The sequence below is a fragment of the Rhododendron vialii genome, chromosome 3a (assembly GCF_030253575.1).
Source record: "Rhododendron vialii isolate Sample 1 chromosome 3a, ASM3025357v1".
Lineage (NCBI taxonomy): Eukaryota > Viridiplantae > Streptophyta > Magnoliopsida > Ericales > Ericaceae > Rhododendron > Rhododendron vialii.
The window spans coordinates 697913-725380 of record NC_080559.1 but is presented as its reverse complement, the minus strand read 5'-3'; the positions used below and the strand labels follow the sequence as shown (position 1 = coordinate 725380).

At 38.5% G+C, this 27468-nt stretch overlaps 3 protein-coding genes across 3 annotated transcripts; all 3 read right to left on the bottom strand.

The window, feature by feature from the left end:
- Positions 1-2273: 2273 nt before the first annotated feature.
- Positions 2274-3526, bottom strand: LOC131320743 (11 kDa late embryogenesis abundant protein-like). The gene is made up of 2 exons (XM_058351575.1): positions 3320-3526; positions 2274-2811 (listed from the first exon to the last, which is right to left on the bottom strand). The coding sequence occupies exons 1-2, from the start codon at positions 3404-3406 to the stop codon at positions 2473-2475; spliced, it is 426 nt and encodes a 141-aa protein (XP_058207558.1). The 5' UTR covers positions 3407-3526; the 3' UTR covers positions 2274-2472.
- A 4850-nt stretch (positions 3527-8376) lies between these two features.
- Positions 8377-9829, bottom strand: LOC131320742 (late embryogenesis abundant protein 46-like). The gene is made up of 2 exons (XM_058351573.1): positions 9610-9829; positions 8377-9277 (listed from the first exon to the last, which is right to left on the bottom strand). Exons 1-2 carry the CDS (start codon positions 9715-9717, stop codon positions 8609-8611), a joined length of 777 nt encoding a protein of 258 aa, XP_058207556.1. The 5' UTR covers positions 9718-9829; the 3' UTR covers positions 8377-8608.
- Positions 9830-12434: 2605 nt separating this feature from the next.
- Positions 12435-26612, bottom strand: LOC131320737 (uncharacterized). The gene is made up of 14 exons (XM_058351563.1): positions 25073-26612; positions 24560-24942; positions 24354-24422; positions 24149-24256; positions 22448-22516; positions 21115-21276; positions 19613-19660; positions 19316-19422; positions 19092-19163; positions 17783-17834; positions 15776-16419; positions 14719-14925; positions 14512-14632; positions 12435-12753 (listed from the first exon to the last, which is right to left on the bottom strand). The coding sequence occupies exons 1-14, from the start codon at positions 25107-25109 to the stop codon at positions 12682-12684; spliced, it is 2151 nt and encodes a 716-aa protein (XP_058207546.1). The 5' UTR covers positions 25110-26612; the 3' UTR covers positions 12435-12681.
- Positions 26613-27468: the final 856 nt, after the last annotated feature.

The following is a 27468-nucleotide window of genomic DNA, read 5'->3' as shown; positions in this document are numbered from 1 at the left end:
CTCCCAAACTGGAGCGTTATAAAATGAAAAGGCGGAAAATGAGAACACAAGTAAAGACCATAGCAAAAACATGAATTGTAAAGATGTCAAAAAAAAAGCCTCTAAATCAATCGGCAATCCAAAAGGCTTGTTGTTACTTGATTAGCAAACAGGACTTCCAAATGAGCAGGAAAGCCTAAAACCTAAAACCTAAACCCAAAATCCTTAAGAAGGGAAAAAAGGGGGGCTACCAATTTATACTAAAGCTTGTCCAAGAAAAATATGCCTTCTTTTTCGCTGGCAACTTCAGTGCATGGGTAAGATTAGCTAGTTGCTGCCGCCATCGCACGGGGTAATCCACACTGCGGGCGGCTTTGTTGATTCAGAGTTGGGCCCGCTTTGTTGATTCAGAGTTGGTTGAGCAAAGAGGTTCAAACTTGGAGTCGCGCAAACTGAAGATACCCATGTCATTGCCTGATTGTAAGCAAAGCTTGTGACCTCCGGCCAATATCATCATCAGTGTAGTAAATTCGATCTCCTTTGCAGCCCTTTAGATCTGATTTCGACAGCGCAAAAGACTGGTTGTAGCAGAGGAACACTGCCGCGCCACCAAAATCCTTTACACTACGAATCCACTCTGACGATCCGAATTACCAGTACTAGTCTCTAGCTTGTAGTATATGTGGAACCCAGGGGTTTGTTTGATTAAGTTACGTACCTCATTCTCGTAGATATTATCATAATCAAAATCATCGAATTCGAATTCGTATGTGTCGCTCTTTCTTTCTTACCTCTCATCATCCTTGCTATCGTCGTTGATATGATTGCCTTCTTCGTTATTAATGTCAATCTGTTCACCATCGATCACCGTTATCTTCTTCTTCACCATCAGACTCACTCATATCGCCTAGAGTCTCGGTTTCCCTCAAGATTTGGTATAACTCACCACCACATTCGACCAAGTACCACTTTTGTACATAGTCATCCGTGTGTAGATTTTGCGGATAGAATTCATTCAGTTTTGGCTGATCATCAGGTGAATCCAATGGATCAGAAACATCGATTTTTCCACACATCCACTATATAAAACTGTTCTTTATAGTATATGCCATCCATATAATGTCCCCATGACTCTGGATTCTTCAGCAGTCTCCAGTTTTTATCTCCAACTTTACAGAAAGCCACTTCATCACCAGGTCCAAAGAAAACCACAACAAAACAATCTGAAGAAAAAGAAGAAGGGGGACTTGCCGACATGATCGCCTTTTCTATGTACCACTTGGACATGCTTGCCCACGATGAGTCGGCCCTCGGGAGCGAGGTGACCGGAGGGAGATTGATCCAGCGGCCGGCGAAGGGATTTTGCAAGTACATGCTCATGTCTTCGTCTAGCTACCATGACGAGCCAGCCTTTGTGGGACCCACGGCAGAGGCTTTGATGAGGAACAGATAACAATGGAAAATCATGATCTGATGGGTTGGCAAAGATGTTCTTGCCCACCGGAAAGGACACGAAACGGCGGGTTAGGCTGTCGCCGTTGGCGGTGACGGCGGTGGCGGTGGTGATAGTGCCGGGAAACATGAGACCTGGAACGTGGAGTACTGGGATGTTTTTTGAACGGTATTGAAGACTTATTGATCTCCATAATTTGCACACACCACTGATCGATGGACATATGATCGGTGGTTAGGGTGATTGATTTTTCTAAGATCAACCTCCATATGTTTTCAGGGATTTCATACCATCTAGCCATGCTTTGATTTTTGTTTTCTTTAAAACTTGAGAGAGAGAGAGAGAGAGAGAGAGAGAGAGAGAGAGAGAGAGAGGTCTCCTTCCAACGTGGTGTAATTTATAGGGGTTTCTCTTGGGAATTTATGTCCTAATGTTTTGTATAAAAGTTTTGGACTCTTTCTCTTTCTCAGTACGGGCAAAAGTAAGGAAACAAATATTTTGAATTACCAAAAAAAAAAGAGAGGGGGTAACAAAACAAACAAATCGCCTAAAAAAATTTAAAAATAAAGAAAGAGAAAGAGGAAACAAAAAAATTCTTGAGCTAACAATCAATTGTCTTGATGAGAGAAATTTAGAAGCTAAACAATTATGATTGTTAACGTAATATTAGAAAATATTATGTTACTATGTTTTCTAGATTTCATGATTATATTTTTTGTTTAGTTTAGGTTTTCTTGTTATGCGTGCTTTTTTAGAAAATATGTATTTTTAATTGTTTGTTTTTGAATTGCTAAATAAATGTGTGAACGAATTGTAGATAGGATCATAGGAGTGTATTGCGCATTTTATTCATTCATCATATAAAACTGAAACATTACAAACACCAAACACAACACCACCTACTACACAAACCAAGCAAACACCACTAAAAACACAACCATTATTACTGGAGTACAACGCAAGCTAGACATGCAGCGCCACCACAGCCCCACACGTGCGCTTAGTACCCTCCTCTATCATCATAGGCGCCACCAGTGCCTTCACGCTGCATGGTCTGGGTGGCCCACACCCGTCTGGGTGTCCCGAATCGGGACCTGCCCGGTTCCCGTGTACTCCCCGGGCCGGTTCTGCGACCCGACCACGCCCCCCGTCTGGCGGCGGGTGGGCTGTACTCCAGTGGTGTACCCCGGGTCTCCGGTCAGGTAATCCGGGGCTCCTCCGGTTTCGGTGGCGGTGTAGTCATGGGTCCCGGTGTGCCTCGCTGCGGCGTTGTGCCCGCGCGCCTCCTGCTTGTCGAGCTCGGCTTGGGTCACTCTCTCTTCCTTCCTCTCTCTTGCCATTTCTTTCTCAACAGGGTCACGTGTCGTCATCTTTTCCACCTGCATGCAGTAAAATTACAAGAGTGAGTCCTTGTTTGCAATTCTAAACAAAAAGTGTCCTCCTTTGGTTGTTCTACAAAAGCTAGTAGGAGTTTATTTAAATTGTAATTCTAGTAGCCTTTTAAGATATATTCACTTCCAGACCCTGTAATTTTGCCCCAACCTCCACTTCTTTTAGTGATATTTGCTTAAATTACATGGGTGGAAGTGAATTTTTCAATTACTTTTTCCACATGATGTTGACCAATAAAATAAAAAAATGGAGACCAAAAACATAACAAAATTGAAGAACGATTGTGTCACGAAATCAAAATAACTTTTTTTTAGTAATGCAAGATGTTCTAAACCAGTTCGCGTGCACCTCAAAATAATCTCAATATGGTACCTTAAATGAGTTTGTTTACTGTAAAAGATTTGACAAATAAGTCATGAATGCAACTTTTGTAATTTTCAAAAAATAACTTCAAAGATGGGAGTTTTTTTTTAAATCAAAGGAGTAGGAGAGAACCTTTTCTTGGGTGGTGGCTTTGGCCTTCTCCAAGCCGGATTTGGCCGAAGCCGCCACGTTGGATGCTGTCTCCTTCGCACCTTGCATTTTTTTCTTTCTCTTTCTCTCTCCTTTCAACCTTTTTCTCTATCCTAAAGCTCCAAAGACTGATCTTGATCCACAGCAGATGATACTCTTCAATACACCAAAAACTGTGAGATGAAGAAAGACGAAGCAAAGAGACTCTGTATAAATAGATTCTGCAGGGGTTCTGGGATGGTGCCACGTGCAATTTTGAATCTTGGAATAGGTTCTTTTATTTATGACACGTGGTTCACACGTGTGTTATTCTGTTATATGGGGCCTATCAAAGACAAAAACAGTTTTGTTTGTTATTGCATCCCCTCATCTTCTTTTGGCCTATTAAGGAGTAATTTTTTTTTTTCTCGGCAGAGAGAGAATTTTATTGACTCGAAAAGGATACATCGAGAGAGGAACTCATTAAGCATACATGCTTACCGAGTGAAGAAAACAAAGCAAGAAAACAAGAAAGTAAACAAAGGACCATCCAACAGAAAATTGGATCACCCCCATCCTCACTGCAAGCTTCACTTGCTACACTTTCTCCTTTCTCATTCCATCAAGATAGCCCTTGAAATCTTCTACCGAGTGCACCTTAATATCGAACTTCACCTTAACCCACATTGCTACTCTAGTTTTGATTATTTCCCCAAAATCCTCCACATTCCATGCCATGTAACACCGTCGCGTGGTGTTTCAAGCCCTTCTCCACCACACATTGTGGTGGGATTTAATAGAAAGTGTATGGACTCCATCACAATATGTACAAGAACAGATCTTGAACACCACGTGGAGATGCCCGCATAGAATAATTTTTTCCTATTACGACAAAAGGGAGTTAATTTGGCAGCTCTTATCTTTCTTCCCTTCTTATCCAAAAAAAACCTCGATAAGACTTTACGCCCGTTTTGGATTGAAGGATTTGGTGAGGAATACTGCTATAAATGAGCTGAGCAGCTTGTGAGCTCGAGCTCGAATTTTCGGCTCGTTTAGTAAACAAATCGAGAATTTCGGTTTGTTTGACAAAAACTAGGTTCGTTAAGAGAGGCTTGGATAGATTAAAGAGGCTTGTTTAGTAAATGACTAAGCTTGGATCGTTAAGATTTGAGCCGAGATTGAGCTCAATTTTTTTGCCCATTTAATAAACAAGCCGAGCTCGAACAACAGAAAAAAATGGAAAGAAGAATCTCACCGCTTGATTGGATAATACGAGTAGGTGAGAAATGATGAGCAATGTGTTAAATGCATAGCCAAATTTGTTTCTCAACTTAATTTTCTCACAAAAAAATGACCAAATTATTTTCTTCCTTATTATGTAGATGTGTATCGGTTTTGCAGAGGCAACACATGGCGGTTTATTTTGTACGTGTCAGTGCGCCAATGTTTAGGTTTGTTGATTTTGTTTCCCCCTTTTAGTTAATATTAATCAAAAAGAATTATTAAATGATCATGGGAAGATACTCGAAATACTAATCGTCAACGATATATATTTTCGTAGAGTCTAGGCTACAAGCGTACAAAAGTCAAACTAAAATTACATTATTTATTTTTTGCATGTCAATACTCCTCGGATTTGAGAGAATAATCTTTGGCTATTAAATTTTTTTCCCCTCTCTCCCTCTCTCTCTCTCTCTCTCATTTGTCTCCTGTCTATTTTTTATAAAAAATTGGTGGGAGGTCCACGTAGCATATTTGTAACCCGCTAAGTCCACTTTTAAATTTCATAACCTCTCTAATCCACTAATATAGTTGTATAACCTAATAACTCCAATTTACTTAAAAATAGATATATATTTTTTAAGACCAAAAAACCCTCCTATATAACATATAGAGAGAAACCCTAGATCATAAAACAGATCTGAGCCTCCCCCCCCCCCCCCCCCCCCCCCCCCTTCTCTCTCTCTCTCTCCCTCTCTCTCCTCCCCTTCCCGCCTGCTGTCAACATGGCCCTTGATGGACGCCGCCGCCCACGATTTCAAGTGGCCTTTCAGTTTATTACAGAATTCCCTAGCCTCCACCCAGCAATGGATAAAAGGTTTGATATTTTCCTCTTTCGTTTGTTCGCATGGCTTCAATCGCCTTCATTTACTCTATCACATACTAGAAACGTATTATTATAAAGGTAGTGAAAGGAAACGCATGACTGAAATTCAAAGATTAAAGCTTTTGTTAGTGTGTTGAAAATCTGCTATCATGATTTAGATTCCCCCGGACGCCGTCAACATGGCCCTCGATGGACGCCGCCGCCATGGCTAGAGATGGATCGGCCCGTAAATCATCGTGAATTGATTCACTAGGCAGCGAAGGGAGAACATACGCGAAGTCATAGAGAAAAGTCATTCACCCAGACCTTGGAATCGGTAATCTCATCTTGTACATATAATACCTGTTCCTCATAATAGTACTTGTTGTTTTGTATCTTGATCTCTTTGATATTTAAGATTATAGTCTATTTCTTGCACTAATCTTTAATCTCATTTTTTTAAAACATTCTCAGTCAGAGAGAGATATAATAATATATAACGTTATATTGTTATATATAACATTCTAAATTAGAAATATTCTATGTTATTTAACATATAACGTTATATTTGACCTTTTGTACCGTATAACGTTATATATGAGCTTCTATCATATATAACGGTCTCTTATCGAATTGGTCCGCGCGCGCAACGACCTCTTAAAAACACATATGGATATATCCATATATGATTATATATGGTTATATGAGAATATTTGTGACCATATACATATATATATATATATATATACATATATATATATGAGCTTGTATTGACATAAAAAAAATATTTCAATTTGCACTGTATATGAGATTTTGTACTGTAAAACTAAAAAAAAAAGAACGAATAACGTTTTATGTTCTTTTATTGAATAGGTCCGCGCAGCGGCATCTCAAAAGCACATATGATTATATCCATATATTATCAGAAGCAAGTCGAAGAGACCGCGCAGACCGCTGCGCGGACCAATTCAATAAATGATGGACAACGGAGTATATAACGTTATATGTGAACTTCTGTCATGTGTAATATGTGCTTTTTCTAAGGTTAGACATATAAAATTATATCTCGTTTTTGAGATATATTAATGTTGTTTATGTTGTTTTGAATAGGTATATATCTAGATATAGAGGTTGTGGGAATGCTTTTCGGAAGCAGAAAATCACAAATTTTGAAAGATTCGATGACGGTTTTGATGAAGAAATGGTGAAAAAAATGAAGCTCGACCCCCTATGGCCTCATCAACATTCAACTTAGGATTCAAGGCGCGACTGAAAACAAAGATAATGGTGGCATGATATGTGAATATATAATGTTATTTTTTGAGATATATAATATCGTTGAAAAGATTGATGTTGTTTTGAGAACATATAATTTTATATGTCATATTTTGTGAGACTTAGAGTTACAGAAGTTTAGATATAATGTTATATATTCTGTTTTTTTTGTGAGATTTAGAACTACAGAAACTCACATATAATGTTATATGTTCTGTTCTATTTTTTCTTGAGATTCAGAGTTGCAGAAGCTCAAATATAATGTTGCATGTTTTTTTTTTTGCGATATTTAGATATTCAAAAACTCACATATAATGTTATATGTTTTGTATGGACCAACATATAACTTTAAAGACTAAAAATCAAAAAAAAATGTTGCATATTAAAAATTTTTTGCCACACATATAATTTTGTATGTTAGGAAATTTTTATCACTCATATAACATTAAAAAATTAATACAAGAAAAATATGAAAAAACAAAAAAAGAAATTTGTCACATATATAACGTTAAATGTTAGTGTAGCGGGTTCAATAAAAAAAATTCGAGAAAAATGAAAAAATACATTTTTTGTTCCACATATAACGTTATATGTGGTGTAATGTCAGCGGCGACGGTGGTGGTAGCGGCGGCTTGATTGCAACAAAAACGAAAAAAATGGAAAAAATATATTTTCGTGTTAGCCAAACAAGACCCTTGTTTCTTAGGTGAGGTATTTTTGTCATTAAAATTACTAGTGGACTTAGTGGATTATAAAATTTAAAAATGAACTAAATGGATTTGAAAAGTGCTATAGTAGATTTATGAAAAATACTTCCTATTTTTTATTATGTAGCCCAAAGAACTTCTACTTCTTGAAAGTAATGTATGCGTTGGGATAAGAGGCTCAGGTTTGAGTCATGGCCCTATATTGGGGCTATCTATACACAGTACTCCTAGCAATTGAGTCATGGCCCTATACTGGGGCTATCTATACACAGTACTCCTAGCAATAGCAATACCCACTCCCAGCGATACACATGCACGTACGTTGCGGGTAGACATTATCTTCGGTCTCGGCATACGTAAGTACAATGGAATTTTCCACAAGTGACAGGGCAAAGTTTACTCTCTCTAATCGGCAGAGATGATGGGTACGTATCAATTCTGCACTATTATTTTTATTAATTTGTACAAAAGAAAAAGAGGATAAGGTGTCACCATCAATGGACATGTGTAGCTTAGTTAATTTGTAAGGGGAACAGGAGAGAGATCCGAAGCAAATATATATATATAGATTGTAACATGGTTTATAACTTATAATAAGATTTCAAACTTCTATACCACCACAACTTATGAAATATATGCTCCTTTATTCTCTTACGAGAAATTGTGTTAATTAAGCTTCTCTCCCTTCTTTTTTGCATGCAGATCGATACTGGGTATGTAGTTTTTAAAGGAGCTAGACAGATTCTTTCCGGTCCTGATCCAAATTGCTAGCAAATGAACTAGAGGGTCCAATAACCTTTCATGGGCCTTTTTCATCGAATCACGCTAATAATTGACATGGCTGATTTTTTTAAGTAATATTTCGGTTACGTCAAAAATTACGTTGATCTAATTAAATATCATTTAATATTAGTTCGAAACACACATTTAGTTGCAATTGATGCATAAAGTTTGAACTGTACGTTGATCAACTTTAGAAAGAAATTAAGATCTGAACAAAACCAACAAGTGCCATATTAATTATTCACGTACGTAGCCACATCTTTAGCAGATAATGTAAAACAACTCCTTCACATATGACCAAGTCTACCTAGAATTAAAATGGGAAAATAAAAAAAAAAAAAACTGAAGAAAACAGATTAAAACACAAACACAAATTACATCAAATTCATAGGATCATCCACACGGGTAGACCAGCCGTATTCCCCAAACACTAGTAATCATCTACTGGTATGTTCCACCGGTGCCCTGACCCGTACCCGGAGCACCACCAATTGTATTGCGGGTCGTGTTTGGCCCGGACCCAATAGGATCATCCGGGTACACAGCATCAGCACCTCCCGTATTCACGCCACCAAGATTATGGGCGTTCTGCCCGGTACCGTACCCGGTTGCGTTTGACCCAGGTAGGTGACCCGGGTTGTGACCACCGCTCGGGTGGACGTGGGTGTTTAACCCATGATCACCACCGGTTGTATGGTGAGTCCTGTTCGGCCCAGACCCAATACGATCATCCGGGTACACAGCATCAGCACCTCCCGTGTTCACGCCACCAAGGTTATGGGCGTTCTGCCCGGTTCCATACCCGGTTGCGTTTGACCCGGTAAGGTGATCCGGGTTGTGACCACCTGTCGGGTGGGTGTGGGTGTTCAACCGATGATCACCACCAGCGGAGTAGTTCTGGTTCCCTTGGGTCCCGGCGCCAGGGGTGGAATTTTGCGCCCGGCCAACGGCGGTGAAGGTCCCGGCCCCGCCGGTGGCGATCGCTTGTCGAGCGGCGGCGTTGCTCTCACGCGCCTCCTGCTTGTTGCACTCTGCTTGGTGGATCTTCTCCTGCTTCCTCTCTGTGGCCATGTCCTTCTGCATTGGGTCATGTGCACTCATCCTCTCCACCTATATATATATCATCACCAAACCAAAAAATTTGTGAAATAAAATCCCAATGAGGAAAATAAAACAACAAAATTTGTACAGATCCAAACACAGATGCATCCGCATGCACCAGTTAGATTAGTTTATTTGAGAAGTTTATGTACATCGAAGAGTCCCGAACACATCTAAAATATAGGAATCATAAATGGTTTAATCTTTTTCGTGTTCTTATACTCAATGATCAACAAATCACTCTTTGAAAAAACATTCAATATTAACAGAAGACTATTCAGATAACAAAACATAGTAGTAGTATATACTGTAGAATAACCATTAAAAAGAAGAAAACAAACCTTCTCTTGGACGGTGGCCTTGGTCTTGTCCATCCCAGACTTGGCGGTGGCGGCCACGTTCGCCGCCGACTCCTTGGCGGAAGCCGCTGCACTCTTGGCTGTCTGCATTTTCTCTCTCTTGTTTCTCTTTCTAACTTCAAATTAATCTCTCTCACTTCTTCTGTAAAATTGGAAATAGAACAACAGTTTGAATTGCAATGGCATAGGCATCGGTCGGGCCAACTTTAAATAGATGGTGGTGATCCACCATAGGACTGCCGCGTAGAATGTAGAGTTGACACGTGAGCTAGTTAAAAAGAATAGATGTTGGTGATCCACGGTAGGACTGCCACGTAGAATGTAGAGTTGACACGTGGAGCTAGTTAAAAAAGATTCTTTGTGGATGTTCTGACACGTGTAAGTTTACAGGACAATGTTTTTTATTTCATTTTTCATTCATTTATTTATTTATAGATTTGCTAGTCAGGTACGTGGCAGTTTGGTTGACGGGAGGTGGCGAAAAGAAGACGTGATTCGTTACGCGTGTCACCTTTAGCTGTCCTGTTTGAGTAAATTGTCGCGAGCAATGCGGCCATCGGAGATCGATAGATATGTGACAAAGTTATTTTTCCTCTGTAAATGGAAAGTTAAATTGTAGAATATACTACCCGTTAGAATTTAATAATCTCTCGTTTAATTATAACAGGATAAAAAATGAGTAATATTTTTGAATTGATAATAAATTTTATAATTAATATGAATCTTATTCGATAGATCTTAATTAGTTTTATAAAATAATATTTTTAAAATTATATAAAATATTATAAATTACAAGATATAATCGATTAAAAAATGACACGTATTTTCAAAATAGGACTATTAAATCCAAACGGATGGAGTATTTGCTTTGAGAAAATCTTATTTCAGGAGCAGCCGTAAACAAGAGTTTATAGCACTCAATCCCTGAAAAAGTTACATTAAAATCCTGAGCAATGGACTGCTGCTGTAAACAACTTTGTTTCCGGCTGTTCCGAAAATAAATATTTCTCATTTACTGTACTTTTCATTTTTCTTAAAAGTTTGCAACGTTTTTCATGCGTCGATCAATCTCCTGAGAAAAAGTTATTTTTCCTTCAGTAAATTGTAAGTTAAATCGTGGAATATATTTACTGTTCATTTTTCATAAAAGTTGGCAACGTTTTCATGCGTCTATCAATCTCAGATTTCACAGGCTTTTATTTTTTAACGTGTTCTACGAGGTGAATGGTTCGGACCATAATGTTCGACCCGAGATATAGACGACAAATGAGGGTTTGGAACGGTATGGAGGGAGGGTATACGTGGGGATGTAATGCTCTTGCTCGACAAATCCTTAGGTTAACTATGTTCTTGGCCAGTTAAAAAAACATTATATTCATGGCCAATCTTTCTTTTAACCTAACTAATTATTCAGGTTCAAACTCAAAATCGGATGATTAACAAGCTGGTTAGTGCTCAGTTTATATCGTAAATAAGTCAATTTTTAAAGGAGATTTTCGAGTAAAATGGAGCTCGATTTTTTCATATTGAAAAATGTTTTAGAGCTCATTGAAATACCCTATCGAGCTGTAGTAGTACTTCTTGAAAATTTAGGATGGTATTGAGTTCGAACTTGCGAAGAATAACCTCCTAACATCTTTCCCTTGCACACACTACAAGAAAATCGTTCTATAGCAACGGTCGAAAGCGTTGCCAAAAAACCCAAAAACCGTTGGTAGAGACCCCGTTTAGACTATACCAACGGTTCAGCCAAACCGTTGCAATATATCCGTTGCTATAGAGGTATAGCAACGGTTTTGACGAGCGTTGGTATAGATTTTTTTTTACCAACGGTTTCATTAGCAACGGTTATAACCGTTGCTAAAGGCAATTTTCATTTTTTTAAAAACCAACCATTGTGTGACGTAAGCCTCCACGTGGCGCTGACGTGACGGCCACATGTCGCTGACGTGGCACCCGTGTGGCGGCCCACGTGGCGGGTGAAATATTCTTGCTCCTCCTGAGAATCGAACCTTCGACCTCGTGTGTGCGCGCGCGTGCGCGAACCAACTGTGCTAGCCAATAAATTGTGAAAAATTATACACCTTTTAATATTTATACTATACTAACCGGTTTTTTTTAATTCTTTTTTTTTAAATCCGGTTTCTAGTAACGGTTAATGAAAACCGATGCTATAGACCAGTTTATAGTAACGGTTATTGAAAACCGTTGCTAAAGGTCAGTTTTTAGCAACGGTTAATGAAAACCGTTGCTATAGTCCAGTTTTTAGCAACGGTTAATGAAAACCGTTGCTATAGTGTTGTAATCTACTAACGGTCACATGAAAACCGTTGCTATAGTCCTGTTTCTAGTAACGTTTTGGAAACCGTTACTATACACCATCTTTACCAACGATTTTTTTAACCGTTGCTAAAAAACCGTTGTTAGATCCTAAATTTCTTGTAGTGACAACTCCAAATATTCTTAAGTTGTAGTACTAGTTTTTCAGGTTACTCTAGAAAATTTAATAAGATTGGCCCCTCAGATCAAAAAAGAAAGATTGGCTCCAGCAAATCCATTGGATGGAAAAAAATTCTTAACACGTGTGGAAAAAACAACCTACAATTCTAAGTAATCAACAATTTCTGTGCTTGCAAGGTGATACAGACCTCCATCGCCTCAAACTCAACCTTGTACTACAGGATATCATCGAGGTTGAAGTAAATGATGGAGCACACACAAATGTGTGGTGGGAAGGGGCCTAGAGCACCACCACGTGCTGCACTTAAAGCATTTTCTCACACAATATAACCGGAGGCGGGTGCCCATTGAGCAAGAATATATCAAGATTACAACTTTTGTTGTTCATAGTCAACTATGTCAAGCCAATCCACGCTCGCTTCAAAAATTCTGAAAGAAATTCAACGGCATGTAAGTTAGTTTGTTTATGGGTCAGTGAAACTGCTCTTATTTGTTACCTTCTTGTCCTAAACGATTCAATTGGTAAGCATATACTATTCAAGCATGTGCATATCTTATTAGGCTATGATTTGCGGAGAATAGATGAAGTGAATACTATTTAGGATTTCCATCACCGCGTTTTAAGACCCATGCAGAACCTTGAGATACACATAATTCATTCAAGACCTGCAAATCAGAGAGAAATACCTTAGATCCATTTCAGGAAAGGAGCACTTCTACTAGATAGAATATGATGCAGGACATGGAAAAGATACACAACAAATGATACATGAACATCTCTCAAGGAATAAATACGATGCAGGCAGGCACATGCACAAATACGCCATGACATTGATAAATTGATACTCAACAAATCAATAGGACATGACAGGGCAACTCTGAGCAAGTCAATAGACGATATGGAAATGACAACACGTAAATTGGATGTAGTATCACATATGAACTTAGACACTGCAGCTTTACATTGGGCCATTGGCACATTCCATATATTGGTCAAGTTTGAACAGAAAGTTCATAACTATTTATATCAAGCACAACATTTTGAAAAGGCTCCGTACTCACATGTAAACCTTAACGATTGTTACCTGACTAAGGCTGAATTTAAACTTCCATAGTGATTCAACATGGATCACAGGAACAGAAAAAGATAGAATGGGACAGACAGCATAACTGGAACTTTCTATAGCTGTGTTAATATCAAAGCAATAACCTTGCTAAAAATTATATTCCCCCAAACAGTGGATTCAGGTGATCCCAACTCTATTTTTAACAATCAATTCAACCTTCTTTCATGACAACCATCATCTAGAACATCCATCTTGATTTCTCTCAGACTAGTTGGTCTAACCCAAAATTCTATACAATGTTTTTTCATTATGTCCCTGCCTGCTACGGTTAGTAAGTCATGTAGTAATGAGATATTTGAGTAAAAAGACCGTGTTTGTCCTATAGGTAAATACGCAGTAAATACAATGATATTAAGGGAATGTCAGCCGTTGACCGAAAAAAGGCAATCATAAAAAGAATACACTTCCACGCACATCATAAAGCTCTATAAAATCAATGAATTGGTCAAGGGCCGGACAACTCTCCCTTGACTCCCAGTCCCGGCTGTACAGAAGACTAACTAATGAAACAAAAAACTTCGCATTCTATCAAGATGCCAATGATTTTTCTACCGCCATATGTGCCAGATCAAGCAAAGCATGATCAACATCCAGATCTTCCTCCTCTTAAGCGCGATCAATATCAATCCAAGGGTAGAGCAAAATGTTGTACTTCAACCTTACTGTGCTGGACATCACACATAAAACAACCTTCCGAACCTTAATTTTGCATAGTCATATCATTGCAAATTTGCAATACTATTTAATCTCATGACCAGTAGTTTAGCCCTGTCGATGACGGAGGCTCAGTAGGATGACAGGACACACATTATGAAGGTATGACGTTCTCTCCAACACTACTAGGCTGGAGATGAGTGGGATATAAGGATAGGTGGTTACAAGCAGCAGAGAGATTAATAGGAGGGTAGAAAATGGGGGCCCACTTCCAAAGTCAATTATCAAAGTGAAAACAAGAGGACATGTAGCTCGCTCTACTTGGCTCAGTAACCTGGAAGTAACAGCCACTATGCTAGAATTCTTAGAAGGCTGCACAGCAACTGCAAATTGGTGGAGTGTTCCCATCAATTTCGGTGATGTATGGTTATACCAGCACTACTTGACGAGGCTGACATGAAATGAAATAGGAAGCATCTATCCCACAAGAAATAAGTCTCACGGGAATCGCAAGTTGGAAAAGTGGATGGATGTCAGATGTAACTAGCTAGTGACTTGCCAAACAAATTTTAGTCTCATCACAGATTCGATTTTAACGTCCAAAAGTAGCAACAAAACCACTTTGACAGGAATCTGGGCAAACCTTTTGGTATGCATTGGGAGCAATATCCTGATTAAGTTGCATCTTGGCAGCTTCAACTATAGCAGCCCTTTTAAGCTTTGCATTAGGCCCTTCAGCAATAAGAAGATCAATGACTATTTTCCTGCACAAGAAATTCTGCTTATTAATTCAAGGGTCAACATATTATGATACGATCTGGAGGAAAAAGGTGTGTACATGGATAACCACCTTAAAGGATCATATTGGGGGTCTATAGATGACCTCGAAACATATACGCCATGGATATTTATAGCAACTTGACCAATCAATTCCAGCAGCTCCTCTTGAGGAGCATCAAGGGCAATTGCTGCTGCTTTTACCTCTCTAGCTACCCCCTTGGGACGAGTAGACTCAGAAATTGCCATTTCCCGCAAACGTTGGCAAATCAGTTGAAAGCTGCCAAAAGGAATAACCCAATGTTATGCTTCCACAGCAACATAGCCAGTCTTTTTGCTCACTACATGGTTTTGACTTCTTTGCCCATTCTTTGAAGGAAAGAAATCGCAGGACACGGAGGTTGATGGCCCAACTTACATATCTTTTGGAGCTAACTAGGTATGTTTATAGCTAGCAAGCCGTACAAGCACATATGACTAGCAATTAGGCAGAGAAAGCACAATATACTTATCCATATTTGACCTGCAAATAAAGCTATTGTGATACCCATCAAAGGAGTCATTCCCCATCCAGGAGTTGCCTTATCACGCAGCAGGGAACGAAAAAGCGGAAACGTTATGCTTCATATATTTGACCACAGACATGTCAAAGAAATGTTAAATATAAGACTTTTCGATAGTATAGGTTCATCGTATGGGTTCATATAAAAGTTTAAAAAATGGTTATTTCTATCATATTAGGAAAAAGGGGAAAAAATATTACTACCGTTTTGAGGAAAAAAAATCAATGGTCACAAAATATTCACGAACTAACAATTCATTGGGTGGCCATAAAAGTAGGGGGTAGGTTAATGAAGAGTTTGGGGACCATACTTATGAAGGCAGCTTTCAGACCCTTGTTTGTTTGATGAGTGGGATGAGTAATCAGTGAGTTGTTTTGCTCCAGCAGCATGGAATAATGTAGTGTGTGAGTGTGTGCAAATGAAATCTCCCACCCAAAAGTTTAACCACAATGAGTGTTGACCTCAAAATAATGAGACGGTCAAAGATGGAGACAAACAAAATCTACTAATGATAAGAACCAAGTAACTAGTGTTAAGAATTGAAACAATGGAAGCTAATCATTTTACCTGCAAACACTGTGTGTTTGGAAAAGTTTCTGTAAGACCTTGGGTAGAGCTTCTCGAGTTTCATTTGACATAGGAGTTCGGGAAACAGCTCCATTTGAAGATTTTGCTGCACCTTTACTTTGAACTTTGGATGTTCCAACCCGATTAGCCGTATCAGGCTTTGAAGAATTCTTTAAACCACCCCTCCCACCCACAAATATACTTTCAGTTAGTGGCTTCTCCGCACGCTCCCAAGCTTTTTCTTGCTCTTTAACAACATCCGAATACAGTTTCACGAACATCTCATCTGATGACTCATTTTCCGATGACACATCTGGTAACTCTTTAAACTTCCAGCCATGTAAATCGGGTCTCTCAACAGCTAAAATGCTCAACACGCCTTTTACAGCATCTTTTAAAGGCTGACCACGAGAACCCACAGCTTTCACTTGTTCATAGCTGATTACAGGATTCTTACTAAACAAAAGAAGAAAGTAATCTCTAGCTAGACCTTCAACTCCTCCTTCAAGTAGCAGTGGCGTTTTTGGAATCCAGAGTCCTTGTACAAGGTGAGCAAGTTTTTGGAGGACTCCAAGCACATCTTCAATGGAATCATCAGGAGCGAGGTGCTTCTTCAGAGTTTGTAGACGATTTGCTGGAGGGCCCTAATTATAAAAGTTCTGAAAACGATAAATTGGAATACAAGTAAAATTGAAATCTCTCAACCAATGCTTTGGCCAATTACGTGGCACAGAGACAAAATAATAAGAGGTAGTACAGCTTTGGAAACAACTCACTGAATAAAAGATAGATAAAGAGATGTACCATCGAGTTCTACGCATGTTTGGATAGCAGCAGTTAAAATGTGCACATAAATTAAGGTTTTGACACATTAAAAATTTTCCTATAAATAGCTTAGATCCTTCGACGGAGTCAACTGGAAAGTAAACAAGAAACAGAGTCCCAAGATAATTGGCATAGCATCATTAATTACCTAAAGAATCAGATAAAATTGTAAAAGCTTACAATATTAAGGATAGATTATGTCAAGTTTCAACCAAAATACCACATATTAACTGCAGTTGATTATCATAATATCATATGTAAACAACTAGACAACTGGATGACGGCTAGAAAACCTAACCAAATCCACACAAAAAAAAAAAATCAATGGAAAAACTCATGCCCAAACCTAAAACTGATGAATAGTCCCACTAGAAGCCAGGTCTCAAATGACTCACACAAAGATTAAACTTATGAACCTCAGCTTCGGGACCATACATTTCATCAAACTATGAGATCAAATTTTCCGAAGTCTGCAAGTTGTCAAGAACACTATGCATGAATATTTAGCAAGAATCCTTCATCCCTTGACCCAGCTCCCTGATAAACTTTTACCAGTTCTGAAAAATAGGGCGCCACTTCCATATCTTATGAGCTGTATATACGCCCTCTACTACAGCATGCCAAAATATTGTATGTTACAGAATAGTATCGTTGCATTTTTCTTCCCAGTTTCCTTTCCAAATCAATACACCATATCATCAGTTCAATTTCCCTCACAATACAATATGTATCCTGATTCTAAGATTTTAACAACACTAATGCTAACTACGAACATGACAGATGTCCTCATCTTCTTGCGGCAATCACTCCATAAAAATCTAGTATACTTCATCTGTTCTCAAATGGTAGAGGATATTGAAGATAAAGAGATAGTTATGCTAATTTGAGGCAACCGAGGAACGATGCAGAGTGACAGATTCAAAAAGACAAGGTAGTACAATGATGTCAGAAGAAAGACTTCACAATGTGTCATCCCTTTGGATAGATCTCCCCATTTACAGCTCACACACAAGACCGGTAAACAAAAAAGGCAGGTCACCATTTGCTACTAAATAAAGAGACTTAACACATTCGTCAGAGTTATGAACAAACTCGAAAGGACAAAAGGCCTACACCCAAACAACTGCAACTTAGTCACCAACATAATATGTGCATTACAATATTGAGAATGTGGTGACAAACCTCACGAAACCATATCTTAAAACGTTCTTCCAGGGGCAATGAACGCAAAAACCTGAAACACCAGCGATTAACAACTTCAAAAACGTAAATCTAGAAACAGTTAATGCTAAAGGAAATAACCAAATGTCTGGCACTGAATATTAACAGGGAGAAGCATTCTGGAATCATTGCACCCGAGAGAGAGGGAGAGAGACAGAGACAGAGAGATGCCTCATGCAAAATATTGCTCAATGGGACCCTAAGTCACTCAAGAAAGCACCACCACCATGCTCAAGAACTAGACGATTATAACAAGAAGCACATAAACAACTTGGATGAATGCCATAAAACCAATAAAGCAATAATCAAGTCCCTCTCATACACACACTGCATGAGGAAGCCAAACAGAAACAGCTTACTAAATTTTGAGTCATAAACGTAAAAAAAAGCTCATTGTACGACAAAGTCTGCCAAAAATAATTATACGGTCCTCTTGGTACCTCTTCCTCTGCTTGTTGTTGACTGACAAAGATATGATGGATTTACAATAATCAAGGCCTAGGGCACCTCAAGGATACCCTTAACATACAAAACAGAATCTCTCTGTCAATCCTGTTAAACATATGGTTTGCAATACAAAGGACCATTTATAGTGCATATTGTTTAATATTACACAATATCCAACAACAGCAATCCTCTTCAAACCTTACTGAACTTATCTTAATGTAATAAGGCAAGATGTGGCTTCTTACATTACATGGTTTTGGCACAAAGTTTGAGATCTGGCTTAGATAAGACTCTACTAATAAAGAAAATTCATTTGCATCATTGTAGCATGATCGAACTCTTACTGTTATGCCTACCATAAAAAAATAGAGACTATATTATATACGTGAATACCAATATTTTCATATTAGGCCTTCATTTACCTTTCCTGTTAGAAAATTGTAATGATGATTCGTGGTGATCTCTCCTAAAAATGCAAGCTACGGCTCGGTCCCTTATTGGCGTCGCTTAAACAGCTAATAATTACATTAAAAGTGAAAAGAAAGACGAGGTAAATAGCGGATACAAAAAACAGTAGTCAATCTAATTCCTATTTTCTGTCTAAAAAAGGAGGTTAAGAAAGCAAAGAATCATTGACAGAATCAGGTATGCCTGCAGTTTTCATAAAGAATCCAACAGCGGTTTTATAACTTTTATTCTGCATGCATAGTGTGGCCCTGCATATGACTATCCAGTCTCCATGCAGTGACTGTAGGATGAATCAGGCAGGCAGGGAAAATTGAGGTTTTAGGAGAAACAAAACTAAGCAACAGTGTGAGGGTACCTTGTTGAAGGACCTTGGGATTTGATGTTGTCATTAAATGCACCAGGACACAAAGAGCTGACATAGTCATACCTTCAGATAGTAAAAAGAACAAAATTGTTAAAAAATACTGCAATACATACTTTTCCCAAATTCGAACAGGCCAAACACTTGAGAACATATTCCCTAACCCCAGCTTGATAAACCAACAAAAAAAATCGCACATATCAGTATCAAAGTCATACGGGCTCATTGAAAATTGTATAGGAGCGCTTTCTTCTACTTCCATTTTTCTTAGACATCTGATTGAGTAATCACTCTTTGAAGAATGGTACTTGAGTGCCATCCAACTCTGGAAAGACAAGAAACAAGATGAAAATCAAATAATGAGAGCAATGAATGCACATTTCACGAAAGGAAAAATCTTAAATAGCCATGGTGATGCAGAAGATATACTAGGTGTGAATATTCAATCGCCACTAATCTGCAGAGACTGGTTTTTGGATTCACCAATCATGAAACTAAAAGATCATGTCTCTTACCTCCTCAAGATCATCATTACGACCATTCATAGTCCCTGGTAGTTTTTTCTGCACAAAAGAACACATCTAATCATCAGAACTAGTGGCTTTATGAAATTGAGCTTGAGCAACCTGGCTCTGATACCAACTGACGCAGCATAAAAGCGAACAATAAACTCACGCAATAAAGAACAACCAAAAGAACAAGAGAGACTCTCTCTTCATAAGCAAAGCTCGAATTTTTATTAATCAACTGATTAGCCCTGAGGTTTACAGCGTTTATTTATAGGCTACTAGGACCCAAACATATTAGGAAATAAAAGAAAAGGTAATACTTGCTAATCAAGCAAAACTAGGGGTGAGCAAAATAACCGTCAAACCGTGAATCCAGTCCAAACTGACTAGTTTGGTTTCATTTTTTAGTGATGTGGTTTGGTTCTGATTTTAAAAATGTAGAAACCTGTTAAATGGTTTGGTCTATGGATTTACATTAACGGTTTTGGTTCCAAACCGTATAACACACACATAAACTATAATATGTTTAGATACATTAAATAAAATTATTTTTCTAATCTAATTCTCTATTCCACCACCCTATTATTTTACTTCCAAATTGATTCCCTAAACTTCTATATGCGATAACCTATTCCTACAATTTCAATACACTAAACATAGGTTCGACTAAGTCAATTGATTTCTCACTCTTTTTGCTCTGTTATGAATTTTCTAATCTAATACTCTATTCCATGGTTCTATTCCTTCGCTAATTACTTATATTCTACTCTTATTTAGTTAGTTGATGTTAGTGAGTTTTGGTGATTTTTATATAACTAGCTAGTTTAATATAAGTTTTGGTATTCAATTTTAAGTACTTCAAATAGTTTATGGGGATGATATCTCAATTTCCGAGCGAACCGTGGTTCAAAACCGAAATCGAACCGCCTTTTAATGGTTTGGATTGGTTTGGTTATATGAATTTTATATGTAGGTTTGGTTCTCCAAATTCTTAATCCGTAGGTAGTGGTTTGGTTCTTGGTTTACTATAAAACCGGACAATCCGGTCCATGCTCACCCCTAAGCAAAACCATTACCAAAAAAGAAGAAACTTCCTGATTAGCAAATCAAATCCTTCCTATCATGGAAAATATATGAAACTCCCTAATTAAAAGATACTAGCCAATCAAATCATTCCAATCATGGAAAATATATGAAGATTTGGAGGATTTCAAGAATATTCCAATTCTCAAAAAATCCACCAAAATCTTATTACTACTTTGCCCTTTGTCTCTCATGTTGATCCATGTATGCACAAGCAATCAAGTCTGCATCAACCATAAACTTGGATATTCAGCGCCCCAAAATACCATAAGCTAATCATGCAGTCATTATTGTCATCAATAATAAATCTACCTTATTTTGTTACAGATATTTAACAGACAAAAGACTGAAAGAGACTAAACTACAGAAAACAAGTTTGAATAAGCCAACTTCAGTAGCAGGATACATCATACAAAGAATACTACCACTTTCTTCGATGGTCCTGCAGATTTTTCATCCTTGGGATCTTCCAACTTAATTGTAGCTTCTACATTGCACGTGACACTCTTCTTTTTAGAGCCATCAGACTTAAGATGTTCCATTGAAGGTCGAAGCTGCACAACTGCACGAATAGGATTGATGTGCAACTGCAAGATAAACAAGAAAACTAAGTCTTCAACAAAATAGAATTTGACACTACTATTCTTTTTATCAACTACCATGAAAGCTTCTTAATTAACATATCAAAGCTTGTCCATGATTCGATATTCCATATCTCCTTAATGACATACTATATAACCCATACTTAACTGTTCAAAAGACTCAAAACCCCTTTACGACCAAGTCATGACATCGTTCATCACTTTCACTTTAATGCTTAATTCAAACTATACCACCAGGCTGTCACTGGTTCAACCGCTATTAAACTGATTCAAGACGTGAAGCGATAATAACATCAAATAATAGATTAATTTTATGTAGCTCACTAAAGTGAGAGTATAAAAGAATATGTGCTAAAGCATCCAATTCAAAACCAATTGGCAATGAGTGGAGAGGCCACCCAGGCTCATATACTAGTTTCGGAGATTATAATTAATTGATTTAGGACAAGCTCTAACACTCCCCCGCACATGCGACCCCTAACCCGCACGTAGGGAGGTAAACAAAGGATACATAACCTAGGGATCACAAAGAACAAGGTGCACTTAAGGCACCACTGACGGGAAAATTAATCTAGAGAATCTTTTTCAAAAGCCTCCGAAAACCCACTTTTGATACCATGTTAAAGCATCCAGCTCAAAACCAATTGACAATAAGTGGAGAGGCCATCCAAGTTCATATACTAGTTTCGGAAGTCATAACTTATCAATGTAGTACAAGTTCTAACAATATGTATAAAAGTTTAAATATGTAAACTTATTCTCTATTATGTGAAGAGAAACAAAGGTGGAGTTGGGTTAAAATTGTATTTTGCACCTTGTTTCAATCCCACATCGGTGGAAGAAAGCCTCCAACCACCCCTTGGGCAATGTTGACAATGCTCAATCATCTTCAAAGCTAGCCACGCATAGTTGGTGTGAGCCAACCAAGATGTGGTTCTCTGCACCATTGTCTTTATTAGTAAGTTACGGGTTGGCATTTTAACTATACCGTTCAAAAGGTTATCACTATAGAAGTCGGTTTTGAATTAAGGGTTCCTCAGTTTATCCAAAACGGAGTAAGGGCCGGTCAACGTTAACGGGTTGGTCTAGCCCGGTTTTTAAAACATTGTTACAAAGGATGTCAATTTCATATTATGCAAGGGTTAGATTTGCTCACCTTATTTCCAATTAGCACCCCAACAGCATAGCCGGTTGCATGCGTTGGCTTCATTGAAGATGACAAAGTCTGCAATTCAACAAGAACAAAAAGATCTTATAGATGATGTAACTTTCCTAGAGCAAAATAAGTTCAGAACCTAAAAATAAGGAAAAGGAAAAACTACGAAGTACCAAAATAAACCATCATAAAATCAACAAAAAGTCGGGAAAAAAATCACAGAGCACTGCAAAGTTGATATTATGAGAGAACTAATGACAAAAAAAAAAAATGCACACGAGAATATAAGTGGCACATAACTACCGATCACTTTTACAGTAACCTTTACAAACCCTTAAACTTTAAGAACATGCAAATACGTAACCTAGCTTGGGTATGAGGTTGTGAATATGCCTTGAACCTTTGTACATATTTCCTTGCATACGACATTAAACTAGATATATTATCAATTCTATGAGAATACAGTTGAAAATTGAAAGTAAACGGTATTTACGAAAAGAATGAAATTTCTATCTTCCCTCCAATGAGATGCTAAAAAAATCATTTTCCACCAATTTGGAGCTTCTTCTTTCACAGATGTCCTAAACTACTTGGGACAAGCACACAAATCTCCTACCCTTGCACTTGTCATATCTGCTGGTCAAGGACTCATGGGTACAACATTGGAATAGGACAAGCCCATATAAAACTGCTTCAAACAATGAAATAAGAAGTCTCCAGAAATTGTTTTGATGTGCTAAACTGCTAATAATAAGCATCCCACACAATGAGAGTAACAATGATGAGAACAACCCCAACCATTTGTAAGTGCTCCTTGTAAGCCGGGATCTAACTCTTACTCTGACTATGAAAAAGCACTGGCTCTTTTTTATCCAGTAGAGCAAACAATGGAGTGCCTTGTGAACCCCTGAATAATATATCATAGATACCCATCTTTGTGTACGAGTAAATGGTCTCTTTACAAGGAAGAAAGAAACTGAGAGCTGCGATTAAAATAAATCAACAATTATGGTAAATATGCAAAGAATGTGACATGAAAAGGACATGATGCTTCTTAACCATTTAATGGAAGAAAAAAGGAGCTAATAATAGACAGTGTCCAAACAGTGCCTGCCATAAGCATGCCACGGTGTTCTTTCAAGAGCACCCAATAAAGGCCAATGCAATCTACAAATACGTGCTTTCAAGAGCTTGTTTACCGTAAGCTAATATAGTAGAATAAAGTCCAATGCAATCTACAAATTATCGAATCACTGAATTTCCAAATAAATCTGAAAATATCTTTGATCTGCCCCTTCTCACCTCTTCCCAATACAGTAGCTTTTGTCCTAATCAAATCTTCACAAATATTAGGGATTCAAATGCAAAACACAGATTTCTCTGAGATGTTGATATCTGAATCAGTGATTTGAATTAGATGATGACCAGAGATATTGAGGTTGTATGGTCTACTCCGTGATGCTACTAGATTCCATCAATTTTAATCAGGGAAATTGTTTCTTGGCTAGGTTGTGGTTGTCTTCATGGGGGTGTATTCAGTGGTCTAAAAGTCGGCCGCAAAGGCGCTAGGCTGTGGTCAAATGCCTAGATTAGGCAGCCAACTAGTTGGGCGCCCCTTTTCTGCCCGACTAGCACCTAGCGATTTTTCGAACATTGAGTGTATTAATTAATTAAAAAAAACACAAAGAAACAACAAAAAACCTGCTTTGTCATCATCACTCTGGGATCTGCATCAGTGTCATAATTCTTGGAATTAACATCAATAGACAAATCAACTTCAACTTCAGCCCTCGACGGTTTAATCCTAACCTGCAAACAAAGGAAATTCTGGTGGTAATTTTCTTTCATCTAATCAATTAACAGATAATCAGCATTAAGACCATACAGAAAAGCAAACAATGCGCACCTCTTCACATCGTTCATCCAATTCATATGGACGCCAACAGGGCCTAAGTGGATATTGCAGAACATAAAGCTGGAGAAATAGAACAAGAGTCACAAACAATACATAGCGTAGAGGAAAAGGGCCATACCAAGAGCAAAAAAATGCATATACAAACTCATGTTGATATTTCTTTATTTAAATATGGACATGATTTGAATTTGAACTGCCTGAGTGCTGGGATCAATTTGAGGAGTAAAGAAGACGTCGATTTCTCGAACAACTCTATCATCATCGTTGACTTCCTCCATTGTTTCATCTTTCGCTTCTTGGCCTTCTGACTTGGCTTCGACATCCATTTTGACAGCGAGATCCATTTTGATGGCACAGTCATCTTGGTTCATTGTTTCACAATCGTGAATGGAATACACTTCTTCTTTCTTCTTCTTCATAGGAAAGGAATTCAATTCTTGGGGTTCTGACTTTGCTTTGAGTTTAGAGTTCTTGGGGGCGAATCTACTGATTCTAGATGGAACCCGGCTCAGACCATCTAGATCATCCAGGTCCATGTCCGCCATCACCCTTAGACTGATTTCTGCTTGACTAACCAGTTCTGATTTCACAGAAAGCAAGCACATAAAAACCTAATTTTCAGCCGCCAGCAACAGAAGATTAGACAAGAAAAATGTGCTACCCATTTTGCCTACTCCATAAAATACAACAAAACTATAACAATAGCCAACCTAATTGTAGTGGCCCCGGAAATTGGGCTCGGACCATTACCAAGCCGATACCACCAAACGGGTTCGCGTTGTCCAGGCAGAGTCTCCACAATGTATGCACGCAGCACGGTGTCTCGATCAAATCGTTCGGGGACACCGAGCTAGGCCGGACTGATTACGCTCGGGCAAGTTGGAACCAAGACCCTACCCTCGTGCACCCGAACTGCTCGGCCATGTGTGTCATAGTGACGTAGGCCAAGGCGGTTACAGCACGTGGATCATCATTATGGCCATCTCAGGCCATGTGCTCCGTAAACTGCCTCATCCGGCACGTCATATGTGACGTCACCCGAGATGGTTACCCAAGTGTACCTACCATGTGCCTACTTGGAGGCCAAGTAAGGTGAGGTCTATAAGAAGGAAAGGGAGGATAACCTAATGAGGTACGCCGTTTCACCCTAACCCTTGACCTACCGTCTCCTTCCTTGATCTAACTTGATCGTCGGAGGGTCACTAGGCTGCAACCAGCCCTAGTGATTTGTTGCAAGTCAGGCAAGGCGAGCTGTGCTGCGCGAAGGGAGCCAGAGACCAAATCGAACTTGCTGACCCTCAAACCGAACCCCACACTAATATAAACTGAAACCCTAACCAAGATCGACTAATAAACTTAATCTGCTGCAGCTATTGTTATAAAGTTGTGATGGCTTTGCTTACTAAATCACAGTATATGCAAGTCAACAAAGTACCCAAAAATGGTTCCCCTCGATTAATCTACCCACCTTTCTATCTTCGGGTTTGGCCGAGATTTCCCCCAAGTAGTCACAAGGTCGAATCTCACTAAGGCCAAATGTTCAAAACCTTGGGGCCACCGGAGCTAGGAGGTTTGTCTTTAGGAAACTAGTATCTAGAACTCGGTATTAGTCGAACTAGTATCTAGAACTCGGCATTAGTCGAGCTACGCCGCAAGGTAGCCCAAACACTCAGTTATCATATCTCAAACAAAAAAAAAAAAAAAACTAGATTAACGCCTAGGGTTCACTATAATCCATCATCAAAATCACATCAATCCAAACTAAAACACCACCACACAAATACAAAAAGTAATCAGCAAAAGCAAACATATCCATCCACCTTACATACATGATTTAGGGCAGCGCCCAGAAGACTGCAGGCGTGCGGCCGCTAACTGCTTGTACTGTACTGGCCCAAGTGGTGTGCACGTCAAAAGACACGGTACGGCGAATGAAAACGCCGTGCGCCCCAAGAAGTCCCCACGTGGCGGACGACGGTTACAGGACCACACGAAGGGGAGAAGGGACTAGTATTAAAAAATTGGTGGGCTGACGGACCCAGCCGGCAGGCACGAGTCTCGTGTGGTGGTATCGATCATTAACCGGTGACGAAATCTGAGATTCTTGTAGATCATGAGGGAAGATCACGATACGATGATGGCTGGCTCTTTCGCCCTTCACGTGTTACTGATCACACGGTTAGAATCTTTGCACGGATGATCTGATCTCTCTGTGCACTGACACTCATGTACTCGTATGCAATATAGTAAGTAACTATTCACTGGTCTTCGACCATCACAGAAACAACAAGGAGTCTGCCAGCAAATCTGTGCACAAATTGTGCAAAGATTTTCTGTGCACAAATTGTGCAAACATTTTTATGTCGGGCTCATTGTGGGTCTCATACAAGTGATCCGAGCCATTCATTATGTTTAAAACATTTTTTCAAGAGTCTCCGCGAAAAAATCAGCTCAATCTGATACCTATAAGTGTTTGATTTAATCATCTAACTTTTCATTCAAGTTTTTAGAGAATGAAAAGTTAGACGATTAGATCAAGTACTTATAGGTATCGGATTGAGCTGATTTTTTGTAATGACCCTTAAAAAAATATTTTAAACATAATGAACGACTCGGATCACTTATGTGGAACCCTTATGTGGGACCCTTAGTGGGTCTTACATAAAAATCTTTATGCACAAATTTGCTGTGTCAGTAGACTTTCTGCAGAAAGAATATGCAATGATTACACCTGCATTTAAATTTAATGCCTATTATTTCCATTATTATTCTTATATTTTACCTACTTTATAACATTTATATTTACATGTGAGAGACATTTTTTGGAAAATCACCAAATTTCTCCTTCTAGTTTTGGAAAAGGTCCATCATTTTGAAACAAACCAAAATGAAATAATAGACTCTCAATTAGGAACGGAGGGAATAATTGAGTCCGGCATGAATGTAAGAGCAGTGTAATAATCCAAACTAAAAGGTTACTAAAGTTAATAATATTTGCTCAAAAAAGTGCTTACATTGTAACAACCAAACTTAACAACCTCTTAACAACTCATCAAATTTAAGAATTTGGATAATCAAAACTAGTAACCATTTGTCCAATAACCAA